The sequence below is a fragment of the Copadichromis virginalis genome, linkage group LG7 (genome assembly GCF_057382275.1).
Source record: "Copadichromis virginalis isolate Kocher_CV1m ecotype Utaka linkage group LG7, C_Virginalis_male_GT1.1, whole genome shotgun sequence".
NCBI lineage: Eukaryota > Metazoa > Chordata > Actinopteri > Cichliformes > Cichlidae > Copadichromis > Copadichromis virginalis.
In genome coordinates, this window is record NC_140624.1 from 31,384,060 (window position 1) to 31,406,501 (window position 22,442).

A 22,442-nucleotide genomic window follows, 5' to 3' on the forward strand; every position below is an offset into this window, starting at 1 on the left:
CAAATTTAACGGAGAAAGCAATCCAGGAACTGTATGAAATTGTGTCCCTCACCTTCTCTGAGTCAGGAAATATTAAACTGTTACAAACTCATCACTTTTACTATGTTTTCCTGCTAAAAATCAAACTTTTTACTTACAGTTTTTACTAATTAAATTAAACCTGTTTAAACCATTAAAAAAAAAAAAAAAAAAAAAGAACAAATTCAAAATTAAAAAAAAATAAAAAATAAAAATTGCATACATAAATTATAACTTGTATACTTTTTGCTACATCCTTTTGTCTGACTGAACCCATTATGTTTTACAGGGGAAAAATAATTCTTAAATAATTTTTGCAACTTAATCATATTAAATTTTTTTTTATTGCATTCTTTTTTCCCCCCATTTACATGACTTTATATTGTATTTACATATATTTTATTGCATTTATTTTTAATGTTTAACATTGTAAGTTGTTCCATTTTTTCCATAACTGATAAATAGCGACATAATTTTTTTGCATAAATTCTATTTTTTTTTCCCCACAGCATTTTACATTATTGAGCTCCTGGATCTTACTTCATCCATTTAAATTTGTCTTTTTTCCCCCTTGAGGGTTATTCCCCCCCCACTGTTATACATATTTTATAGAGCTATTTTTAAGATAAGTCCAATTACAGGGTGTGTTTGTACAAGGCTGCCTCTTTATCTCAGACCTAAATCTAATTTCAAGATATGATTGAGTATTGAGTGAGACTGATATACAAGAACAATAAAACAGCGCTAAAGAAATACTCATCTTGATACAGTTATGTAACACACATCAGCTCACCTTGCCCTTTGTTCCAGTCACGTGAATGATATTGAGATGGTCGAGTTCGTCCACCTTTGACACACACAGACACACACGTCAGATAACACTGAAGGCCATATCTACTATGACACTGTTTGTAATTCTAAATGTTTTCTCCGCCCTGATTGGCTCACCGTGAGGCCGGCTCGCTCCAGGAAGCCTCTCATGGCGTTCAGCTGCAGCTGAGGGTTGCTGCGCTCTCGTCGTACCTGCTCCAAGGCGCTGGCATTTGTCTGCAGCGTGTTCAGAGTGCAAATGGCATCCTGAGGTGAAAGAAAAATGTTTGAGGATGGAATCAATAATCTGCAGGAAAGAATTTCTGAATGAAAGGATGAGGATCAGTCTGACTTAGAGAGTGACAGATGCTTTGTTTCCTCTGCACATGTCAGAAGGTAAAAATGACACTTTCACACGAGCAGAGCTAAGAAATCTTTCATGCCGAGACGGTCAGTGAGAGTCAGAGGTGTAACCACCAGCCCAACAACACCTGTGAGGCAAACCGGCTGAGACCAACCAACCACTGATGAGCAGCACAACAGCAGCTCTTCTGTCACTCTGTAACAGAGATACCTGCGGCATGTGGGGGTGTGGGCGGGGTCTAATGCTTAGCTCATGCTTCACCGTGGACACTGGCAGTAGCTGGCGCAGTGTAAAGCGACTTCTTCACAAATAAGTCCACATGGTTGATGTCTGATGATGAAATTTGCATCACTCTGGCCCAAGTGGACTCGTGAACATGGAAATTAGAAGAATCAAAACATGGCCACGGTATTATTTATTCTATATTACATCAGCCACCCGTCTTCATCTGGGCAACATGTTAAGCCTCTTCTCATGCCAGATCCATCTTACAGGTTTCAGCAGTCTCAGTCTCATATATTCAAAATGAACTGAAGTTAAAGTCAGAGCTGCTGTTTCTTCTCATTCAGTTTATGTGCAAAGTATTTACGTTTTGTGTTGAAGTGATATCAACTCAAGTTGAACCAGGGTCCGGCTGTACTTTCAGGTACGTTCATGTAACAACTGTTTGCACCAGAAGAAGCTGCAGCAGGTCAATATAAGATTTCTTTTATAAGTGATTATTCAAGCAGCCAGCAGTTATTCCGGTTCTCAAGTTCTTTGAAATCAATTTAATCTTGCTAAACAACTGGCAGGCTCATGAAAATCTGGAAAGCTCAGTCTGATTACTCACTGAGTTTTTGTTTTTAAAAAAAAAAAAAAAAAAAAAAAAGCCCATGAGACTCACAGGAGCAATGACAAGGATTCTGTTCATAAATAATTTGTTACAAAAGCAAATATTCAACGTGACGATATTTTCTGAGCTGTGATCTGACTGGATTTGGAAAATGAGATGGGAATGAAGAGTCAGCTTCAAACTGTCCACTCCATCAGATTCACATGTCTAACAACTCATTCATTCCTTTAATCAGAGCTGGAGAGTGTTCTGACATTTCAAATCGCTTTGCCGTTAGAGATAAATGTTTGCTTTGATCAGGAATCAATGCAGGAATCTATGAAATAGTCAGACCTGTAAGCAGAATTAATGACAGCTTCAGTATACAAATCTTATCAGTTAAACTTTGGGAGTTAAAATTTCAGGAATGGATTAATGTCAGTGCGAGTCCTCGGTTGATCTGATATCCTCGTGTTGGTGTTGTTCCCAGATCATCATACTAAATGTTGTTCCAGGATCAACATTGCAAGTGACCAATCAGAATGTTGTGACGTCATACTTTTGCGACTTCGGGAAAAACCGGCGTAAAACAAAAAACTGTACCTAAGCTGCGTGAAACCGCCTCTGTCCGCCGATCAACGGACCCTGACCCTAACCCTTTAATAAACAGTAAGCAGAATTGATGTTGTCCTTGCAACATTGGAATTTCATAAATGCACAAATGGCTTGGCGTGCAAAAGAATAACGTCACAACAATGTGATTGGTCACTTGCAATGTTGAACCTGGAACAACATTTTCATGATGGTCTGGGAACAACACCAACACGAGGATATCAGATCATCCGTGAGTCCTCACAGGTGAGTCCCTCCCCCTACACACAGAGTGGAGCAAAATAAAGCCATCAGAACTTTCTTTCCAAGCTCCTTAGATTATGAGAGCTCAATGACTTCAATCTCAGCGCCGAGTTTGCCGAGACCCTGAAAACTAAACAGCCAAGTTTAAAGCAGATCGGATGAACTGTTATTGAGATATGCAAATAAAAACAACCACAGATTTCTCAATTTACAACTGAGACGTCATATAAACACGGCGAAACTTCAGCATGTATCCGCAATCCCATTTACCCAAGTCCTCTGTATGAGAGTTCAAACACTCAATTAAAAAAAAAGAAAAAAAAAAGATAAAAGCCAGTACTTTTAAAAGACAGTGATTCACAGCATCTGACATCTCACGCCTTCCACTTTAAAACCAATAAATATAAATCAGACACAGAAATAGCAGAAATGCTGGAAATTAAGCAGAATGAAGTCTTACAGCTCACGATTGCTCTTATGCTGTCCTGTCTACATCCATGGTTAGATCACTGGCTCCAGTTTGATAACGTTTGATCACCTGTTGTAGCAGGTATGCTCAGAGCAGGGCGATATGACCAAAAATATTTATCACGACATTCATTTGAAAATTTGCGATAACGATATAACTGACGATATAATTGACACTAGACAAAATACTTTACAACTCCACAACTTTATTAGTGCAAAAGCAAAAAAAAAAAAAACACATCAATGTATTTTCACTTACACAAGCAGCTTTTTTAAAAGTGCATTAAAGTCATATAAAAAAAAAAAAATTAACAGTGCAAATGCAAATTCCTTGCTGACAGTTTAACCAAAAGACATTTCCAGTGGAAATCGGCCGACATATCCTCAGCATAACCATGTATAATATCCACAAAACTTAAAAAGAGGTTATACACACACAATACGGTAATATTATGTTGAAGCACAGTACGTATCACTCCGCGAGGCTCCTGCCTATGATAGCCGTAATGCTCCGACAATCCATCAAGCGGTGCGGTTTTGTAGCTTAGCAAAGTCGTACTGAAACATTTGACAGATTTTCGAGCGCCGTGTACATAAAACCGTTTCGAGGTCAGTAAACACAACCAGAATTCATACATAAGGCACACAGGATTATAAGGGGACCTGTTGAGTTTGAGAAAAATCAAAGGATTGATTTTAAGTGTGCCGTATTTTCCAAACCACCACAAACACGTTTAACTCCAACCACTGCTTTCTTCGAAAAGCTTTCACTCAGTGTCATTTCCCTGTCTCACAGACGCTACATTTCTTTTTCACTTCTGCATGCAAATGAACTGTTCTCCTGGCCAGAGTCCAAAGCACAGGCGTTGTGAAAAGTAGGTGTGGAGGAGTTCTGACAGCTTAAAGCAACAAGAGGTAAAGACAGATGAAGAAGAACGTGTGAATGTTTCAAAACTGCCACAGGAGACAGTTAACAGCATTCGAGCCTTTCAAAAAAACAGCTACCAGACACCCTTCCATACCACCACCAGGTGGTGTCTCCTATAACTCAGGTGTGTTGTTGTTTTCTGGAAAAACAAAAAATAGGTGTGAATCCCAGGGAGCCGAGCCCAGCAGTGGATCAGAAATGTAAAGAGAAATCTTTTGTTTAGCTGCAGGCATGGGTGTAATCTCAGTGGTTACAGGCTTCTGGGTCAAAGGTGACAGATGGAAAACAAAACACTTTTAATTACTTAAAATGAACTCCACCCTTGTATGAATCAGAGTGGTTTGGTCCACTCATTTAGGCAGAAAAAAAAGATGAAGTCATAGCAGCCATTTCTTCCTTTTGTAAAAACTTTATAGAGGTTTTTAATTTATAGCGGCACACATCTGGAAACATCTAAACTGTCCAAATTATTTAAACCTCCAGAGGGCAACTACAAAAAGTATATTTAAGTTTATTTGCTTAATAAAAATCGATTTTTAAGCAATTATTTCTGTAGAATTATGACAGATCATGTCTAAAATCAATCTAGAAAGTGAGACCAATACAGAAGTGCCTTAAACCTTGTTTGATCACCACCAGGTGCCGACTCCTCTGGTTGTGTATAAACCAGCATTAATTGATTTGTGACGGCAGTGAACACACTCCTGATCAGTTTACTGGGCCAATCAGGAGTTTAAAGTCTTACAGAAGAAAACGTGTTTATTTTATGAATTATGCTCATCAGGGCTCTAGAGTGCGACCAATTTGGTCGCAAATGCGACCAAATTTTTCAGTGGTGCGACTAAAAATAAATATTTGGTCGCACAGGTGCGACCAACTGTTCCGGTAACAAAAAAAAAAAAATCTCTGTAACTCTCCGTGTGGTCAACAACAGACACACATTATGCCCCTATCGTGGACTAAACCAATCAGAGATAGTCAGGGGCGGGACCTCTCTGATTGGCCGTGGTCCAGTTGAAAGTGCAGGTGGAAGAGAGAGGTGAGTAGCTTGAATAAAGCGATATCAATTCATTAACGGATTCCACACAAAGACCTAAACACGGAGCGGACCCAACACATCAGAATCAGCTTCGTCTTTCTCGGCTTTCTCACCCGACGGCCTGAACACGGACACGCTGTCGGAGCTTAGCGATTCTTCGGGTCCGCGCTGTGTTTACGTCTTTTTGCGCTGATTCTGAGCTGCAGGTTTTGTCTCTCCAACCAAAATTCACCGAGCCTGCAGCAAAAGAAGCAGCAAACTGCGCTTCACATTTGATCAATGTCGTCATGAATTCCCTCTGACTTTTGCTGTTTTGCTTCCACCACGATAAAAATCACACTTCCTGCACAGCTCTCTCTCTCTCTGTACTTCAGGAACAGTTTCCCGTCTCAAATCTGTTTTCTGCATTATTCATTCGCTTATTACCCACCAGTCTAGCGTTGTTTACAGCGCTTTTTCTTTTTTCACTTAAATGACCTCGGACAAGAAAGCCTAATTTCTGCTGTTCAATACTGAAGAAATTTAAATTTCTTAAAATTATGCAAAATTGCAGAATATTTTTAAGGTTATCTGCTATAAAAAGCCAGACCAGGAAAATCTCCTTCATGTTTTCCTGTGTTTTATTCTCAGTTACTTTCACACAAAGGCATCTGCTGTGATTTTCACAATTCTGATGAAGTCTCATGTGTATCAGTACTGATAAATGATCAGAATTATAATATTTCTGACTGTCTGAGGCTAAATTGAATCAAATCAGGACTTTGAGAACCGGAATTGAATGGATTATAGAAATCAGTGATGATACTCAGCCCTAGTGAGCAGCCTAGGCCTGAGAGAAGTGGATGTACTGTAGCTGTGGGTAATAAGAAAAGATGAAAAGAACTATTGATAACTTTTTTGTTAAGTTAAGGCCTGATCTGTCTGAAATTCATAGCCAGTGCTCTGACACGGTGCCATCAATATTTGAATGCTGAAAAAGCACAGTGTATCCAGAAAACACATTATATGCTGCAGTAAATGCACTGCCCAAGTGTCCCCTCTCCCCACGGCCTTTCAGCAGCAGACAGCAGCAAACAGGTCGTCAGAGGAGGCCGAGATGATGATTAAGTTTTTAACATTTTCTACAATATTGACAAAGCACTTTAAGCACAAGTTTGTTAGTTAATAATTTAGAAATTAATATTGTCTGTATGGACTTCCCCCCCCAAAGAAAGTGCACATGTAAAACTGCGGTGTTAAGCGATGCGGTTGAAAAATTTGAGTGCGCCTAACTTTTGTGCCGGTACGCCTAAATTTTTAAAGTTAGGCGTACCGGTGCGCCCATGTCAAAAAGTTAGTCTAGAGCCCTGCTCATTATTACAGTCACAGTGGAGCCTAAAACAGGATATGCGCCTCGTCGATCATAAACCAAAGAGCAGGCAGTCTGATCCACCCTGAGCCTGCAGAGTTTCATAACAACACCAAGAGGTCAATGGACAACTACATCCATCTTTCACATACAGTCTACAGTAGAAACAGACTCAGAAAATCCTTAAAGATGATTTTGTTGCAGTGACAATGAACTCATTCATTGAGTCTCTTTAATATCTGGCCGCAGGAAACCCATGATGGACGCCATGTGTAAAATTGTATGTGCCAAATGCTCGTGAAAGCAGCAGCACGAGGAGATAAAAGGGGTCTTGTCTCCTCAATTTTGCATAAAGTAGACTGCGGACGGCTCTGACAGACCCAGTTCTGAAACTGCGGAAAATTCCCATTAATATTACAGGAAACATCAAAAACACCTGAGTTCATCCAGGAAAAAAGTGAGGTGAGCATGGCACAAGTCAACCTAACAGAAATAACATGGCTACACAGAAATACCACAGCACGTGCCAGCGCAGACTTTTAGCCACTGACACACTACTGCGAGCTGTTAATAGCTGTCCAAGCTAGCGTGTAACAGCCGAGTCCGGGCAGCCTGTCAGCCCGAAAACTACCTCCAAACTTTCGGAAACAGTCTCGCTGCTCAGTTAGCTAGCTCGTTAGCCGGCTGGAGCACGAACGGCGGCGGTCAAGCAGCATACCTGGTACTCCATTCCCGGGATGTGAGGAGCCGTCTCGGTGCTGTAGTGCCGGCACGAAAGACCCGCCAAACTGAGTGCCCGATCCCGCCGTGCAAGCCGCGCGGCGAATGCCGAGCCCCGCCGTAGCATGCGCGACATGCACAGCATCATGAAGCGTGGAGGTGTCCCAGGAAGGAGACACCAAATATGGAAGGCTCGTTTTTCAAGCGTAATGACGTCAGAACACGCCCCGTCATTTTTACTCATTTATTATTTTTTTAAAAACACGAAAACGCAAAGAAATAAAACACACAAATACTCCGACAAAGATCGAACAATAAAAAAACCAATACATTTTCAGAACCTGAGATTAGATCAGTATCTAAAACAATCCTGCAACAGTGAAAGTTGGTGGATGTTTTTCAGTGTCTCCAATATAAAAAATAATAATAATAGCCATCCCAGCTCCATAATTTGTCGCGACTCACTGAAAACAGCAATAACAGATTTTTGTGCCACTAAATGTCCAGACTTTAGCAGACCTTTACCAGAAACAGAAATGTCCTGCAGGGAAATCTAACCTATAACTGAAAAGCATTATGTGGAAGATTAAGGTTAGGGGTGTAAGAGCACATTTCTTCCCTTCCCTCCTATAAAGTGAAAGAGGAAAACTTCACAATCCTGAATGAGATTTACCTTTGACGCCATGAATTCTCAGGACTGAGCTTTAATTTGAATGCAAACTGTTTATCTCTGGAATAATATGTGCATCTTTAATCCAAGAAAGCAGAATTATTACCTTTTATTACTTCTCTAAGGTTTGTTCAGAATCAGAATCGGAGGCTTTCAAATACTTTCCTGTAAATAATGAAGACGAAAACAAAAGTTAAATTAATTTGAGATATGTTTACATTATAACACATAATCATTATTTATTAATTTACATGAGCATTTCTGCTGCTTTGCAGTCGTCAGAATGTCTTGGTTTGTATTTTCACGTTTATTAATTTATCAAACAGTCCGGTTTGGTGCGGAGAGCGCCCCCATGTGGTAGTAAACTAGTATCATAGTTTTGATCAAACGTTTAGAATCAGAATCAGAAAGGGTTTTATTGCCAAATGTTGAGCGGGTTTACAACATTAGGAAATTGCTGCGGTGCTTCAGTGCAAACATACTGTTATAAATTAAGCTTAAATAGACATGAAAAAAATAAAAGTAAGAATAAAAATTAAAAGTGCTAAGTAGATAGATATATACATGATATATACATGATATATACATGAGTGCAGGTGGTGATCAGTGCCAAACATGGAATGATGCAGTGAACACAGCGTAGGGTCATGTGTTAGTGGTGGGAACAGTCATATGGTTATTGTTCATGTGTCCAACAGCAGAGGGGAAGAAACTGTTCTTATGGCGAGAGGTTCTGGTGCGAATGGACCGGAGCCTCCTGCCTGAGGGGAGCAGGTCAAACAGACTGTGTCCAGGGTGAGAAGGGTCAGCTGAGATCCGAGCTGCACGCCCCAGTGTCCTGGAGGTGTACAGGTCCTGCAGAGATGGGAGTCTGCAGCCAATCACCTTCTCAGCAGAGCGCACAACACGCTGCAGTCTCTGTTTGTCCCTGATAGTGGCTCCAGCGTACCACACGGTGATGGAGGAGGTGAGGATGGACTCGATGATTGCAGTGTAGAATTGCATCATCGTCCGTGTTGGCAGGTTGAATTTCTTCAGCTGCCTCAGGAAGTACATCCTCTGCTGGGCTTTCTTGATGACGGAGGTGATGGTGGGCTCCCACTTCAGGTCCTGAGTGATGGTGGTACCCAGGAAGCGGAATGAGTCCACAGAGGTGATGGGGGTGTCAGTCAGGATGATGGGGGGGAGTGGGGCTGTGTGCTTCCTGAAGTCCACAATAATCTCCACTGTCTTCTGGGCATTCAGCACCAGGTTGTTGTGGCTGCACCAGGACACCAGACGTTCAACCTCCCTCCTGTAGGCAGACTCGTCCCCGTCCGAGATGAGCCCAATAACGGTGGTGTCATCTGCAAACTTGATTAGCTTGACAGACTGGTGGGTGGAGGTGCAGCAGTTGGTGTACAGGGAGAAGAGCAGAGGAGAAAGAACACAGCCCTGAGGGGAGCCGGTGCTGATGGTCCGGGAGTCCGAGACATTCTTTCCCAGCCTCACATGCTGCTTCCTGTCCGTCAGGAAGTCAGTGATCCACCGGCAGATGGGATCAGGCACATTCATCTGGGAAAGCTTGTCTCGGAGATGGTCTGGAAGGATGGTGTTGAAGGCAGAGCTGAAGTCCACAAACAGGATCCTGGCGTAGGTTCCTGGGGAGTCCAGATGCTGCAGGATGAAGTGTAGAGCCATGTTGATGGCGTCGTCTACAGACCTGTTGGCTCTGAATGCAAACTGCAGGGGGTCCAGGAGGGGGGCCGTGAGGGTCTTGAGATAGGAGAGAACCAGGCGCTCAAATGACTTGATGACCACAGATGTCAGAGCCACGGGTCTGTAGTCATTTAGTCCAGTGATCCTAGGTTTCTTGGGGACAGGGATTATGGTAGAGGACTTGAAGCAGGCAGGCACATGACACCTCAGCTTCACTACTGGAACTTTAACATTATGCACTCCATACTGTACAGTAACGCCACTGTTTTGCACATGTCTCACTCTGTATATTTTATTTTATATATTTTATTTATTGTTTACTCTATTTAATTTGTAAAATATGTGTATACACACACACACACACACACACACACACACACACACGTAGAAAAATATTTAGTATACACATCCAGAAATGCATATACTATTATATATTGTACATATATTTATTAGTTTCAGATGTAGCCATTCTTGTATTTTGCTTGTTTACATTATTGTATTTTGCACAACTCTGTTGCTTGTGAAGCTCGCACACAAGAATTTCACTCACATGTGCTGTATCAATGTACCTGCACATGTGATGTGACAATAAAAGTGATTTGATTTGATTTGACATGCCTGCAGTGAGGAGTTGAAAATGCCAGAAAACACTGGGGCCAGCTCGTTTGCACCGTGTCTGAGGGTGGCAGGAGACACACCGTCTGGGCCGGGAGCTTTTCGAGCATTCAGGTTCTTAAACTGCTTCCTCACATCTGCTTCATGAATATGAAGAGTTGTGGTGGGAGGAGGTGGTGTGAAATCCTCTTTTGTGTGGGGTGAGGAGCGGGGTGTTGTATGTGAACAGTTTGAAGGTGGTGATGGCTCTATGGAGGGGGGAGAGGTGGGGGAATGAGTGTCCAAAGTGTCTCTATTGTTATTATTTACGTCGGTTTTCTAAGAATTTACCCTTAAATAGGGCTAAACCCTGGTGAACAGTTATTCACCGCCTTTCTTTTAAAAAGGAATCGAAAGGTCAAAAACACGTTTTCAGTGGGGATCCTTTGAATAATTTGTCTCTGTTAAAATGTGTCTGGTAGACGTAACTTTCAGGTCATAAAAGCTTTAACAACAACTTTAGATCATTTTGGGGTAAAGCATTTGTTTTAGATCTTGTTAGAAGCACAAACACTGATCCATTACTACACACATTTTCTTTTTGCTGGGCAGCACTAAACTCATCAGTGGCTGAGATTGTTAACATTTTAAAAATTAGTACCAGTCATTACATCACTCCTAAGGATCCCCCTTTCTTATTTGGGAGGTGTGATGGGATTACAAAATAATCTTATTTACATACTGCAGAGGCTGGTTGATGGTGGGTGGGGTCGGGAGAACCTAAAATCCTGTTTATTATTATGCAGTTAACCTCCAGCTTTGCTTCAGTACGGTACTTAACAGCCTCATTTGCACAGTCTCTTTGATAAAGTACTTTGTGTATTTCTCTGGCGATTCAGAAACTGGGTAATAAAGCTTTTAGCTCTTAAGAAGACCTGGGACCGTCATTTAAGTTTGAAATGGGACAATAAAAGAGTGGGAAAGGATATTTAGAAACATTCAAATACTTTCCCATGATGCAAGGGATACAATTTCTTCACTTTAAGATTGCGCATTGCTTTTATTGGACACCATACAGATTATATACAATACTGCTGTATAAGTCTTATGTACATATGCCATCGTTTTGTAATAAAATTCAGGAGTTTGGGACTACAATATATGAAAATATATGTGATGCTGTTTTCCCTGCGAGGTGAGACAGAAATATACTAAGATTCTGACCTAAATGACTGATCTGACAGTGAAGACTAAAAAACTAATTATTTAGTTTTTCAAATCTGATGACTGGTGGTGGGAGAAGGGGAAGAAGGTGGCTTCCATTTTTGTTGTAAAACAAATGTTTTAGAACAAACATGTTGAGGTTTCCATTCTCCTCAATGTGCACAGTGGAGTCCAGAAATGGCAAACTGTTGTCTTTTGTGTCTTCCCTGGTGAACTTTGTTTTTATCCACAGAGTTGATGTGAACAGTGAAGGATTCTACTTCGTTGGTTTTGATTTGTGGATAAAAACATAAATTTCAACACACAGTCAGACAAAAACTGGTTGATCCCAAAGACAAAACTCCTAAACACAAATTTAATAATGTAGACTGTACAATGTAGTGAGGAGTGCTTAGACCTCTACATTGGAGAGACCAAACAGCCACTTCATAAACGCATTGCACAACAAAGAAGAGCCACCTCCACGGGACAAGACACGGCTGTCCATCTGCATCTAAAGGACAAAGGTCACTTGAGGATGCCAATGTTCACGTTTTGGACAGAGAGGACAGATGGTTTGAAAGAGGAGTGAAAGAAACCATCTATATCCACTGTGAGCGACCATCTTTGAACAGAGGCGGTGGTTTACGACACCAACTCTCTGCCATCTATAATCCAGTTTTGAGATCCCTTCCCAGACGCCTTGACGCCCACTCATATCCAGCCATTTGACCTCAGGAAATTACTTGATAGGATGGGGCTAGGTTTCAAGATGAGCTCATCCGAAACCTTGGCTGATTGTGACCACACCCGTTTTCACACCTTGGCTCCTGTGATTAGGTAGAGGATCAATAGGGGCCCATGACCCTCTTGGGTACACTCCCATAGGGCTTGAAATCTGGGACTCTCCACCAGTTGCTCTTAGGACTTTTTATATATTTTATTTATTGTTTACTCTATTTAATTTGTAAAATATGTGTACACACACACACACACACACGTAGAAAAATATTTAGTATACACATCCAGAAATGCATATACTATTATATATTGTACATATATTTATTAGTTTCAGATGTAGCCATTCTTGTATTTTGCTTGTTTACATTATTGTATTTTGCACAACTCTGTTGCTTGTGAAGCTCGCACACAAGAATTTCACTCACATGTGCTGTACCAATGTACCTGCACATGTGATGTGGCAATAAAAGTGATTTGATTTGATTTGAACTGAAGAAGGTTCTCAGATGAGAGGTGAAACGTCTTCAAGAAAACTTAAAGAAATTTAGATGCTTTTAATTCCAAGCTCCTTAGACTACAATGACCTAGATGACTGAGAACCTTCACAGACAAACTTCAGTGTTTGTTGTTGCTGTTTTAAGTATAAAAAAAAAAAACACGTGAATCATAAATTAGCTTGTTGTTTCTTTTCTTTCAGATAGATTTGAATAATGATAATAGCTCTTTTATTTCCCAGTCAAGTTTAGTTTCGATGCATGCTTTAAAATAACTGCAGAGGCAAGCAAATGGTTGCTGAGGGGGTGGCAGGGAGCTCGCAGGAAATCAAGAAAAGCACTTGAAACCGGCTGAAAACAGAGTTCTGATGGTTTTAATGTGCAGAGACCTCCATCAGCATGCTGAGGGTATGTGGCTACCCTGTAATAATAATAATAATGTATTAATACAACCGCCACACAGAAGCATAGCATTTAATGGTGAATTAACAGATCGACAACATGTTTAATTTTAACGAATGGAAACGGCAATCACTACAGCTTCTAAGTAAAAGTTATAACATTATGAATAAATACAAGTTGGCGGAAGTAAATAGGCTAACAGTGAGTTCCTTTGTTTACAGTTATGAAAATAAGAGTTCTAAATAAACCACTGTGCAAGTTTCAAAGCTTACAAATATATTATTTTTGTGACATGGTTTCATGTTTGATGCACTCAGGAGGATCAGGAGAACTGGAATTCCCACCCTGTATGAGGCCATGCATTATGGCATGACAACACAGTTTCGGAGAGGCCACTCCACTCCTCTATGCCCCCCACCCCGACAGACTTGACCTTTCTGAATGAGATGCTACAGACGAACCCGGCCTTACGAGATTGGTTTTTTATTTATTATTTTATTTTCTTAATATTTATTATTCTTTTACTGCTTATTTTTCATTTGTCTTTCTTTATTGTTGCTTCTTTTGGGGTTATTTTTACTTTTTGCCAAGCCCGCCCCCACATTAGCATGCGGGGCGTCGCTGAGCTCTAGAGGTGACGCCGTGCGCAGACGCTCCATACGTAACTACGTCGCGGACACGGACAGGATGCAGCGGGATAAGACAAGCAATGCCACCGGGGCTGAAAAGTAAGATTAAATCTATTTATTTTTCAATTTATCAAACGGGTTTGCTTTAGTTTGTTTAAGCTGCATTTGAGGCGCGTTCTGTGTAAGCCTTGTTTGATGTTACCACTATAAAGTCTCGTGAATTTTCCTTTTGTCCAGGCCCGACCGGGAGGCCGCCATCATGTCGAAGTACTACGACGGAGTGGAGTTCCCTTTCTGTGACGAGTTCTCCAAGTACGAGAAAATGGCCAAGATAGGACAAGGAACCTTTGGGTGAGTAGTACAAAGCAGGCTGGTTGTCTTACTGAATCTTTAGCTGCTTTGCGAATTCCGTATAAACGCCAGCTGTGTTAAGGCTAGCTGTGCTAACTGCTAGCCGCACGGAGTGAATGAAGAGCAGGTAAACAACGGAAGTTTCCTTCCTGTATTAGTCCAGCTGCTTATTAAGGAAGGCTGTTTCGACATGTTTTTTAAAAGGTATTTGGTTTGTAAAGTTGCAAAGCTTTCATGGGCTATGGTATTCTGCGATCAACTGAAACAACAGGGCACCGAGATATGGCACCGGAATAATTTGTGACTGGCTAAATGAGCCACATGCTGAAAACCAGGCTCACTCATAGAGCACCAAAGAAGGCTTTGCGTTGTATTCTCAATGAGTGACATCTCTTCTCCCCTGACGTGGAAGAGAGGCAGCTTGACCTCTGTCCCGATGAGCTGATTCTCCGATGCTGTGCCATGCTTTTGTGAAGTGGGTGTTTATTCTAGGGCTGAGTATCGTCACTGATTTCTAGAATCGGTTTCAGTGCACGTTAGCATATGCTACTTCCGGTGGGGAAACTCCTGTAGGGCGCTTCGTTTCCGGTGTGATATTCGCGTCTTGTTTACGGTCGGGTTTGCATCTTCCCCTGCCTTTTGTGTGCTACCGCAGGTACCTTTGACGGTGCAAAACGTTTCGTCGACATTGTTGTGTTTGTCGGGGGAGAAAACTTACAAACATACAGTGCAGCACTTCAGTGATCAATGTAGCGATTCTGCGGTGTCGTCATTGTCGATCTCCTCGGCGGCACGGAGGAGATCGACAATGATCTACAGCCGATCGGGACGCAGAACACAATGGACTTTAAAAAAACAAACAGAGCATGCAAAATTGCACTAAAAGAATCCGCTAAATAGCGAAGGACCACTGTAATTGTGAAGATAAGTCACAACATACCCTTCGTAAATACTAACATATAGAGATCCTTACCCGCAATCATTCATGTATTCTTTTTTTTAAATATCCTGTGGCTTTTTTCCCACGGTTTGTTGACATGCTGTGTAGATGTGTACTGACATCGACTTAACAGGGAAACATCTGGCTTTGACTATTGTTCACCTGTAGTTTGAATGCTGAACATTTGCCTGTTTAAATCACAAGTACTGTCACTGTACAGAGATGTCTTCTGCATGCAGTAATGCAGTTCTGCTTGTGCTGAGTGATGTAAACAAACAATCGATCTACGCTCTTCAAACATAAAAATTCATCATTTGATTTTTTTTATGACACAGCAATGGTGAGTGTTCCCACCCTCTGCTCTTTGTAACTTAACGTAATGATTTTTGAGTCCACCTTTGCAGTAGCAATTGACTTCAAAATAAAGCTACCGGAAATGTACAACCCTACGCCCGGTCTTAAAACAGGAAGTTAGCATTTTCTCGTGCACAGGGTCTATTTGATTAGATCCACGATTCGATTCCATTTGAGTCTGGGAAATTTTGTCTCAGACAGTAAGAAATATTATAATTCTGATTATTTATCAGTACATGTACATATTTTTATATCTATAAAAAGAAAGCTGACACCTGTGAGACTTGATCAGAGGTGTAACCATCACAGCAGATGACTTTGTGTCAAAGTAACAGAGCATAAAACACAGAAACACATGAAGGAGATTTTCCTGGCCTGTCTTTTTATAGCAGATAACTACCTTAAAATATTCTGCAATAGAACAAAAACAGAAAACCATGAATCAACATATGAACATTACCTGATGCTGCTGAAGTGAAGCAGAGCAAAGTTACAGAAGTTTAGTTAGAGAAACAGCTAAGCATTTTGCATAATTTTAAAAAGTTTAAATTTCTTCAGTATTAAACAGCAGAAATGAGGCTTTCTTTTTGGAAGTCAGTTGAATAAAAAAAACCAAACAAGCAAAAAACACAGCGGCTGACAACGCTGCACATAACGGTAGACTTGTGCATAATAAGGAAGCAAATAATGCAGAAAACAGATTTTTAGATTGGAAGAGACGAAGAGAGCTGTGCATGAAGTGTCATTTTATCGTGGTGGGAGCAGAACAGCAAAAGTAAGAGGGGATTCATGATGATGTTTATGTGAAGCATAGTTTGGATCTTCTTTTGCTGCTGGTTCAGTATAATGTGGTTGGAGAGAGACAAAGCCTACAGCTGCAGAATCTAGCGCAAAAAAGATGTAAACACAGAGCGTGGACCTGCCGATGCACCAGAACCTGTGAGCTGTTGGCTTTCAGTCCAGACAGGGTGTCCGTGTATGTGCCGTCAGGTCAGAGAAGCTTACGTTTTTGGTGGCTGTCGAAATTTTGTGAGGTTTAACCTGAGATTCTGGAGTTTCAGGCAAAATACGTTTATATTTAAAAATTGATTCAGGATTGTAATGAATCAATATCATTTTATTCAAGCTAGAATTGATTTTAATCGGAAAATCGATAATCAAAACCCACCCCTAGTGTTTAGTCTGTAAAGGTCTAAGTACTCCTGTTGTTGTTCACCTTTGTCTTTGGGATGAAGCAGTTCTTGTCTGAAGTGGACTGAGATCATGTCTACCACACAAATGCCAGCAGTGTTGTTTCTCTAGCCTACTATACATTAGGCTATATACTGTTTGAGTCGAGTAGTTTAAAAAGCCGACTGTTCTAAAATTTGTCTTTTGTACAGGGAGGTGTTCAAAGCGAAGCACCGGCAGACAGGGAAGAAAGTTGCACTGAAGAAAGTGCTGATGGAAAACGAGAAAGAAGGGGTAAGAAACCAGAGCATTGGCGTCATTTAAAATCCAGTGTCCTGAAAGTTGGTGTGGATGAAATATAACTGGTTTTCCTCCACTTTAGTTCCCAATCACAGCTCTGAGAGAGATCAAAATCCTTCAACTGCTCAAACACGAGAACGTTGTCAATCTGATCGAGATCTGCAGGACCAAAGGTTTGTGTGACACATCTTTGTGTGGATTTATTTCAGTTAGTTGGGGGTTGTTTTTAATTTGCTGTTCTCCTTTTCAGCTACTCAGTTTAACAGGTACAAAGGCAGCATCTACTTGGTGTTTGACTTCTGTGAGCATGACCTGGCTGGGCTGCTGAGCAACGCCAACGTGAAGTTCACGCTGGCAGAGATCAAGAAGGTGATGCAGATGCTGCTCAATGGGCTGTACTACATCCACAGGAACAAGGTTAGACTCTCAGAGACACAGTGGGTACTTTAAACCAAAGGAAATTCCACTGTCAGAATATTAATGGGGATCTGTTGTTCTTTGCTCAGATCCTTCACAGAGACATGAAGGCAGCCAATGTGCTCATAACCAGAGACGGCGTCCTGAAGCTGGCCGACTTTGGTTTGGCTCGAGCCTTCAGCCTGGCCAAGAACAGCCAGGGGAACCGCTACACTAACCGCGTGGTGACGCTGTGGTACCGACCTCCAGAGCTGCTGTTGGGTAAGAAAGAAACAAAAGACTTGTACTCAAACATAGTCACAGGTATAATCAGGAAAAAGTAGTACAAGTAAATTTCAAATGTACTCCTGGTGCAGTTTTTTAATTTCTGTGTATTCTTTGTTTTTGCAGGTGAGCGAGACTATGGGCCTCCAATCGACCTGTGGGGCGCCGGCTGCATCATGGCCGAGATGTGGACACGGAGTCCAATCATGCAGGGGAACACGGAGCAGCACCAGTTGACCCTCATCAGCCAGCTCTGCGGCTCCATCACGGCAGAGGTGAGCCTTCATTCTTCCTCTCAGACTCTGTTTGTTCTGTTTCTCAGCTCTGTGTTAACTTAACTAACACTCGGTTCTCCCATCAGGTGTGGCCCGGTGTAGACAAGAAGTATGAGCTGTACCAGAAGATGGAGCTGCCCAAAGGTCAGAAAAGGAAGGTGAAGGACCGCCTCAAAGCTTACGTCAAAGACCCGTACGCCCTGGACCTCATCGACAAGCTGCTGGTCCTGGACCCGGCACAGCGAATCGACAGTGACGACGCCCTCAACCACGACTTCTTCTGGTCAGACCCGATGCCGTCAGACCTCAAGAACATGCTCTCCACCCACAACACGTCCATGTTTGAGTACCTGGCCCCGCCTCGGCGGAGAGGACACATGCCCCAGCAGCAGCCCAATCAGAACCGGAATCCGGCGACCACGAGCCAGACAGAGTTCGACCGCGTGTTCTAAACCAGGTTCTTGACGCTTGGCAGTCCAATTTTCCTTCCAGACGTCTGTGGATTAACTGGGAGCAAACGTTTCCTCCTTGTCTTCACTGCATGTTTGAGGCAAAACTTCTTTTTTCTTACAGCTACTCATTTCTCTGTGTTACAGAGTTATTTATGAAGACAGTGTTAAAGTTTTATTTAAGACACACTTACAAGGACACTTATTCTTCTGACACAAAGGGACGTGCATACCTAAAATAAAGTTGTTGTTTTTTTTTTCTGTTTTTTTCTCGTCTTCCTTAAATGTACCTGGCAGCATGTGGTCCGACACATGTGTGGCCTGACTTGACCATCAGGATGTGAAGTGACTGAAAGACTGCAGTACCTCCAGCAGGGGGCAGCATCATATCGCTGTATATCTTTATACAGCACATGTACATAACGTTTTATACTCCAGCATCGCTGAACAAAAGTGTTTTTGAACTGTGGGCTGGGCCTGTGCCTGTAATGTGAAATTTGGGGTCAATAAAATATTTTAAACCCTATCTGATTCCTGATCTTTATTTAAAAAAAAAAATATATAAAAATTTTCTGTTTAACAGCTGTAGCTGTTTTAGTCTGGATGAAAAACCAGATGTGGTCTTCTGTTTTATACACACTCACAGAATACCACATCTGGTTTTTGGTAATGTTGTCAACCAGGTTTGAAACTGATAGTGTGTTACATGGGTCCAGGATCATTACTATTTCATTATTTTTAAATGACTTAATAAAAAGTTATTTTATTAACTTTTTCAGGGAAACAACACATTTATGTGGAGATCTCCTTTATTACATAATTTTCTCTTAGATTAATAAGCTTTCTGGAAATTTAAAAAGTGCATTGGTGTGCAAAAGTCTTAAGTCATTTCTTTATATTTTTCGTCCAGCCAGACTTTAATGAAACTTTCCTCAAAAGTGCTCTTGCAATAGTTGTCCCAGCTTTCTAAACTTCTTTCATTGGTTGCTCTTTCACCAAGCCGGGCATCTTAACTCGAGGGATGAACCTGTGTTTTGTCCAAACTTATAAGAAACCCTAAAGTTACAAAATCTTTAGGTACTTGGATAATAGCAGCCTGTCACAGGAAAAAAATCATTTGTGTTTCTGAATTATAAATGCAGAAAAGTACCAACAGATATTGCAGAACCATCTGGAAAGCGTCTGATTGACAACAGCTTCATTCTTCATCATGACAGTGATCCGACACACACTGTCAGTGTAAAAACGCACCAGAGACGAGTCTCAGCGTTACTGAAGCAGCGTGAAACGATCCTGACAGAGAACAGAAGAAAAGGCAGAAATGTCCAAGCTTTGAGAGCTTTGAATATCCTTAAAGAAGGCTGGGGAACTATTCCTGATACTACTTAAAGAAATCACAGAAGCTGCCCCAGAGATCAGGCCGTGTCAAAGAATAAAGGTGCTCATTCACTTTCAAGCTAACAAGAATTGTACAAACAGGCTACAATAAATTGTTGCATCTATTCCCCATTTTCCAAGCAAAATATAAAATAAGACACGTCTTCTTCACTTCAGTGACCTACTTCAGTCCAGCGAGTTAGAAGCCTGGTGGCAGAAAGTGGGTTTATATAACATAATTTTATAATATAATAATTTATATAATATATATTTTGTAATTTAATTTGAAAATGAAATGTAATTTAAGAAGTGCTAAATGTATATTCTTATATCTTAACTAAAAAAAATTCATCTGAAAATGTGGTTGACTTGTTTTATGGATGTTCTACATGAGGCCAACAGAGGAAGGGTTTATTAATATGCATGTATCTGCTGTGTGTGTTTGTGTGAACCCACTCTGGGCTGGTAGTTTCCCTCCCCTCAGCCTAACAGCAGTCTGTGTGTGCTGTCAGAGCAGAGCTTTACAGATGATGGATTGCTCTTTTAGTTCCAGAGCTCATTCCCCGTCACTTCTCCTGAAGAGGAGGGTGTGAAGACAACGCTGACAACAACAACTAACATAAATTAGAAAGCGCTCCAGTGGACAGATGGGCCTCCGACTCCTGCAACCGGCTGCATGCAAATGGACTCCCGGCTCTGCTCCTGCCGCTGCTGCTGATGGTGATGATCTGTATGGATGAGAGGTGGATGGTCTGAGCTGTGCCAGGTTTAGGCCTCATCAGAACTGACTGTGAACTGTTTCCAAAGGCTCTTCACACTGATGTGATGATATTCTGGGTTCAGGAGGTGTTTAGGGGCAACTGCCATGTCAGACTGGGATAAATGTCACCTCACATGGAGTCCTCCATGTGGCAATGCTGCTGTTTTTTGGTGTGGCTGTGCTCTGTGGAGTTCATTTAATGTGGAAATACTGATGCATGCTCTGTTTTCTCACAGTCTCCAGGTCAGGAGCTCATCATCATATGCATTAAGAAAACCCTTCTCCTGTTTTATCTTCTGCAAAATCCCAGAAGAAGCTCCATTCTCTAACAGCCAGCAGGGGGCGAGTACTCTGGTTTCAGCCAAAATCTGATTGTCTATTAAGGAAATTATCTGACCTCAGTAAACACTAAGTCTTACTGAATAAAACATGATTCTTATTTTGTAAAATGTGGTCCCATTTAGAGTAAAACAGGTGGCTTAACAGGGTGGTACAGACCACCACATGCCCACGCTGGCTCACTTTACACCCTTGTAAGGTTCACTTCCTGCTTTTATCACATTTCCGGTTCCACATTTCCTTTTTAATTGCCCTCCTCAGTCTCACCTCTGTTCACTTATCTAGTCACACTGCCCTGTATATACGCTCTCAGGTGTTAAAGTTGTTGCCGAAATGATCCCATATGGTCTTCCGGCACCTTCATTTAATGTGTGATTAAATCTGACGGGCAATTTAATACAAAATGATGTCAACCAAGTTCATTCTTAATAGCACTGCAGCCCGGCAGTCCTTCCAGGTGACAAGACAGAGGCAGGTGAGTCATCGTGCAGTCATGCCTACACACTTTTAACCCTTATCATCCTAGTCATGTGCTGATGTGTCCAGACCAACACGGTACTTCAATATGGGGCTAGCTCAGTAACTTTTTATAAGTGGCAGATAATTTCAAATGCAATGTTTGAAAAAGCTAAAAGATATCAGCAAGTACACAAACTGCCCACTCAAAGAGTGACAAAAAAGATTAATGTGTGGTAATATCAGAGAAAGAGAGGAAGAAAACACCTTACTTTCAACATTTGATAAACTGGAAAGATTAAATTTAACAGTTAAGTTTATTTTAATTGTATTTAATGTCATGTTCAGAGGTTCACTGCACAGGTTAGATATAAGTAGCAGCAGAGACATCATGATCAAAGAATTCTGGATTGAATCTCAAAGATGGCTTGTTGAATAATAAGCCAAATACAGACTGAGTAACCAAAATCTACCTGTTATTTGCTCAATCCAAAAGCAAAACAAAGAAAAAAGCCAAGAGGGAAACCATAAACTCAGCACAAAGAATAAGCATGGAAGAAAGCTGGTGAGTACAACTCACTAAGACAAAGTTAGGCAGGAGATGGGACTATTTTTACACACAGAAGGATAATCAGGATGTAGACAATGAAGGCTTACCAGGTAGGAAGCAAAACTAAACAGACCAGAGACACATAATTACCAAAGTAAAGGAGAAAATGAATAACTGAAAGCAGGGAACAGAGAAACATGAATGAACCAAACAGGGGGAAACTCTGGGGGGACTAATCAAACTCTATAAACAAAAGCAGTAACTAGATCTACAATGCAAACAAGATGAAAGGCTCATAATGCTGAAAGTCAAACCATAACTACAAAATAAAAGATGAGCCATCCAAGTTGTCTCCAGTTGTTTTTTTTGTTGTTGTTGTTGTTGTTTTTTATTAAAGTTTTGGATTTGTGTATATTTTGATTTCTATTCATTCTTCAAAGTTTTTGTTTTTTAAGTGTTGTTTATTGTGTAAATCTGGGTTCATGTTTTTTATTCGTATTCTGTGTTTTCAGTTCCTATGATGCTGTTTGTATTCTCTTTTAGTACTTATAGAATTTATCAAGACTTCCCTTGATTACCTCATGTGTATATTTATAGCCTTGTCCTACTTTGTTCATTTTCAGAATGTCTGTTTGCATATCTTTG

General features: G+C 41.1%; 2 protein-coding genes across 3 annotated transcripts in view; one reads left to right on the plus strand and one right to left on the minus strand.

Moving 5' to 3' along the window:
* The window catches only part of LOC146705378 (folylpolyglutamate synthase, mitochondrial-like), a 14,676-nt gene extending 7,126 nt beyond the window's left edge, over positions 1-7,550 (minus strand). For both annotated transcript variants that reach the window (XM_085463024.1, XM_085463022.1), the window contains exons 1-3: positions 7,363-7,550; positions 967-1,095; positions 812-865 (exon numbers count right to left, since the gene is read on the minus strand). In XM_085463024.1, coding sequence (XP_085319150.1) covers positions 812-865; positions 967-1,095; positions 7,363-7,512 — 333 coding nt within the window. In that variant the 5' untranslated portion in view covers positions 7,513-7,550. The remainder of the gene's footprint in view (positions 1-811; positions 866-966; positions 1,096-7,362) is intronic.
* A 6,219-nt stretch (positions 7,551-13,769) lies between these two features.
* On the plus strand, positions 13,770-18,841 carry cdk9 (cyclin-dependent kinase 9 (CDC2-related kinase)). Its single transcript, XM_085463025.1, has 8 exons — positions 13,770-13,894; positions 14,033-14,146; positions 16,823-16,904; positions 16,993-17,083; positions 17,161-17,327; positions 17,417-17,588; positions 17,718-17,866; positions 17,953-18,841. Exons 1-8 carry the CDS (start codon positions 13,854-13,856, stop codon positions 18,316-18,318), a joined length of 1,182 nt encoding a protein of 393 aa, XP_085319151.1. The 5' UTR covers positions 13,770-13,853; the 3' UTR covers positions 18,319-18,841.
* Positions 18,842-22,442: the final 3,601 nt, after the last annotated feature.

Excerpts from the sequence above, each read along its gene's own strand:
- cdk9 (XM_085463025.1), top strand. The coding sequence starts at position 13,854 with ATGCAGCGGGATAAGACAAGCAATGCCACCGGGGCTGAAAA. Across the intron at positions 17,084-17,160 it reads CGAGATCTGCAGGACCAAAG|CTACTCAGTTTAACAGGTAC; the intron begins GTTTGTGTGACA and ends TCTCCTTTTCAG. Across the intron at positions 17,589-17,717 it reads ACCTCCAGAGCTGCTGTTGG|GTGAGCGAGACTATGGGCCT; the intron begins GTAAGAAAGAAA and ends TTGTTTTTGCAG.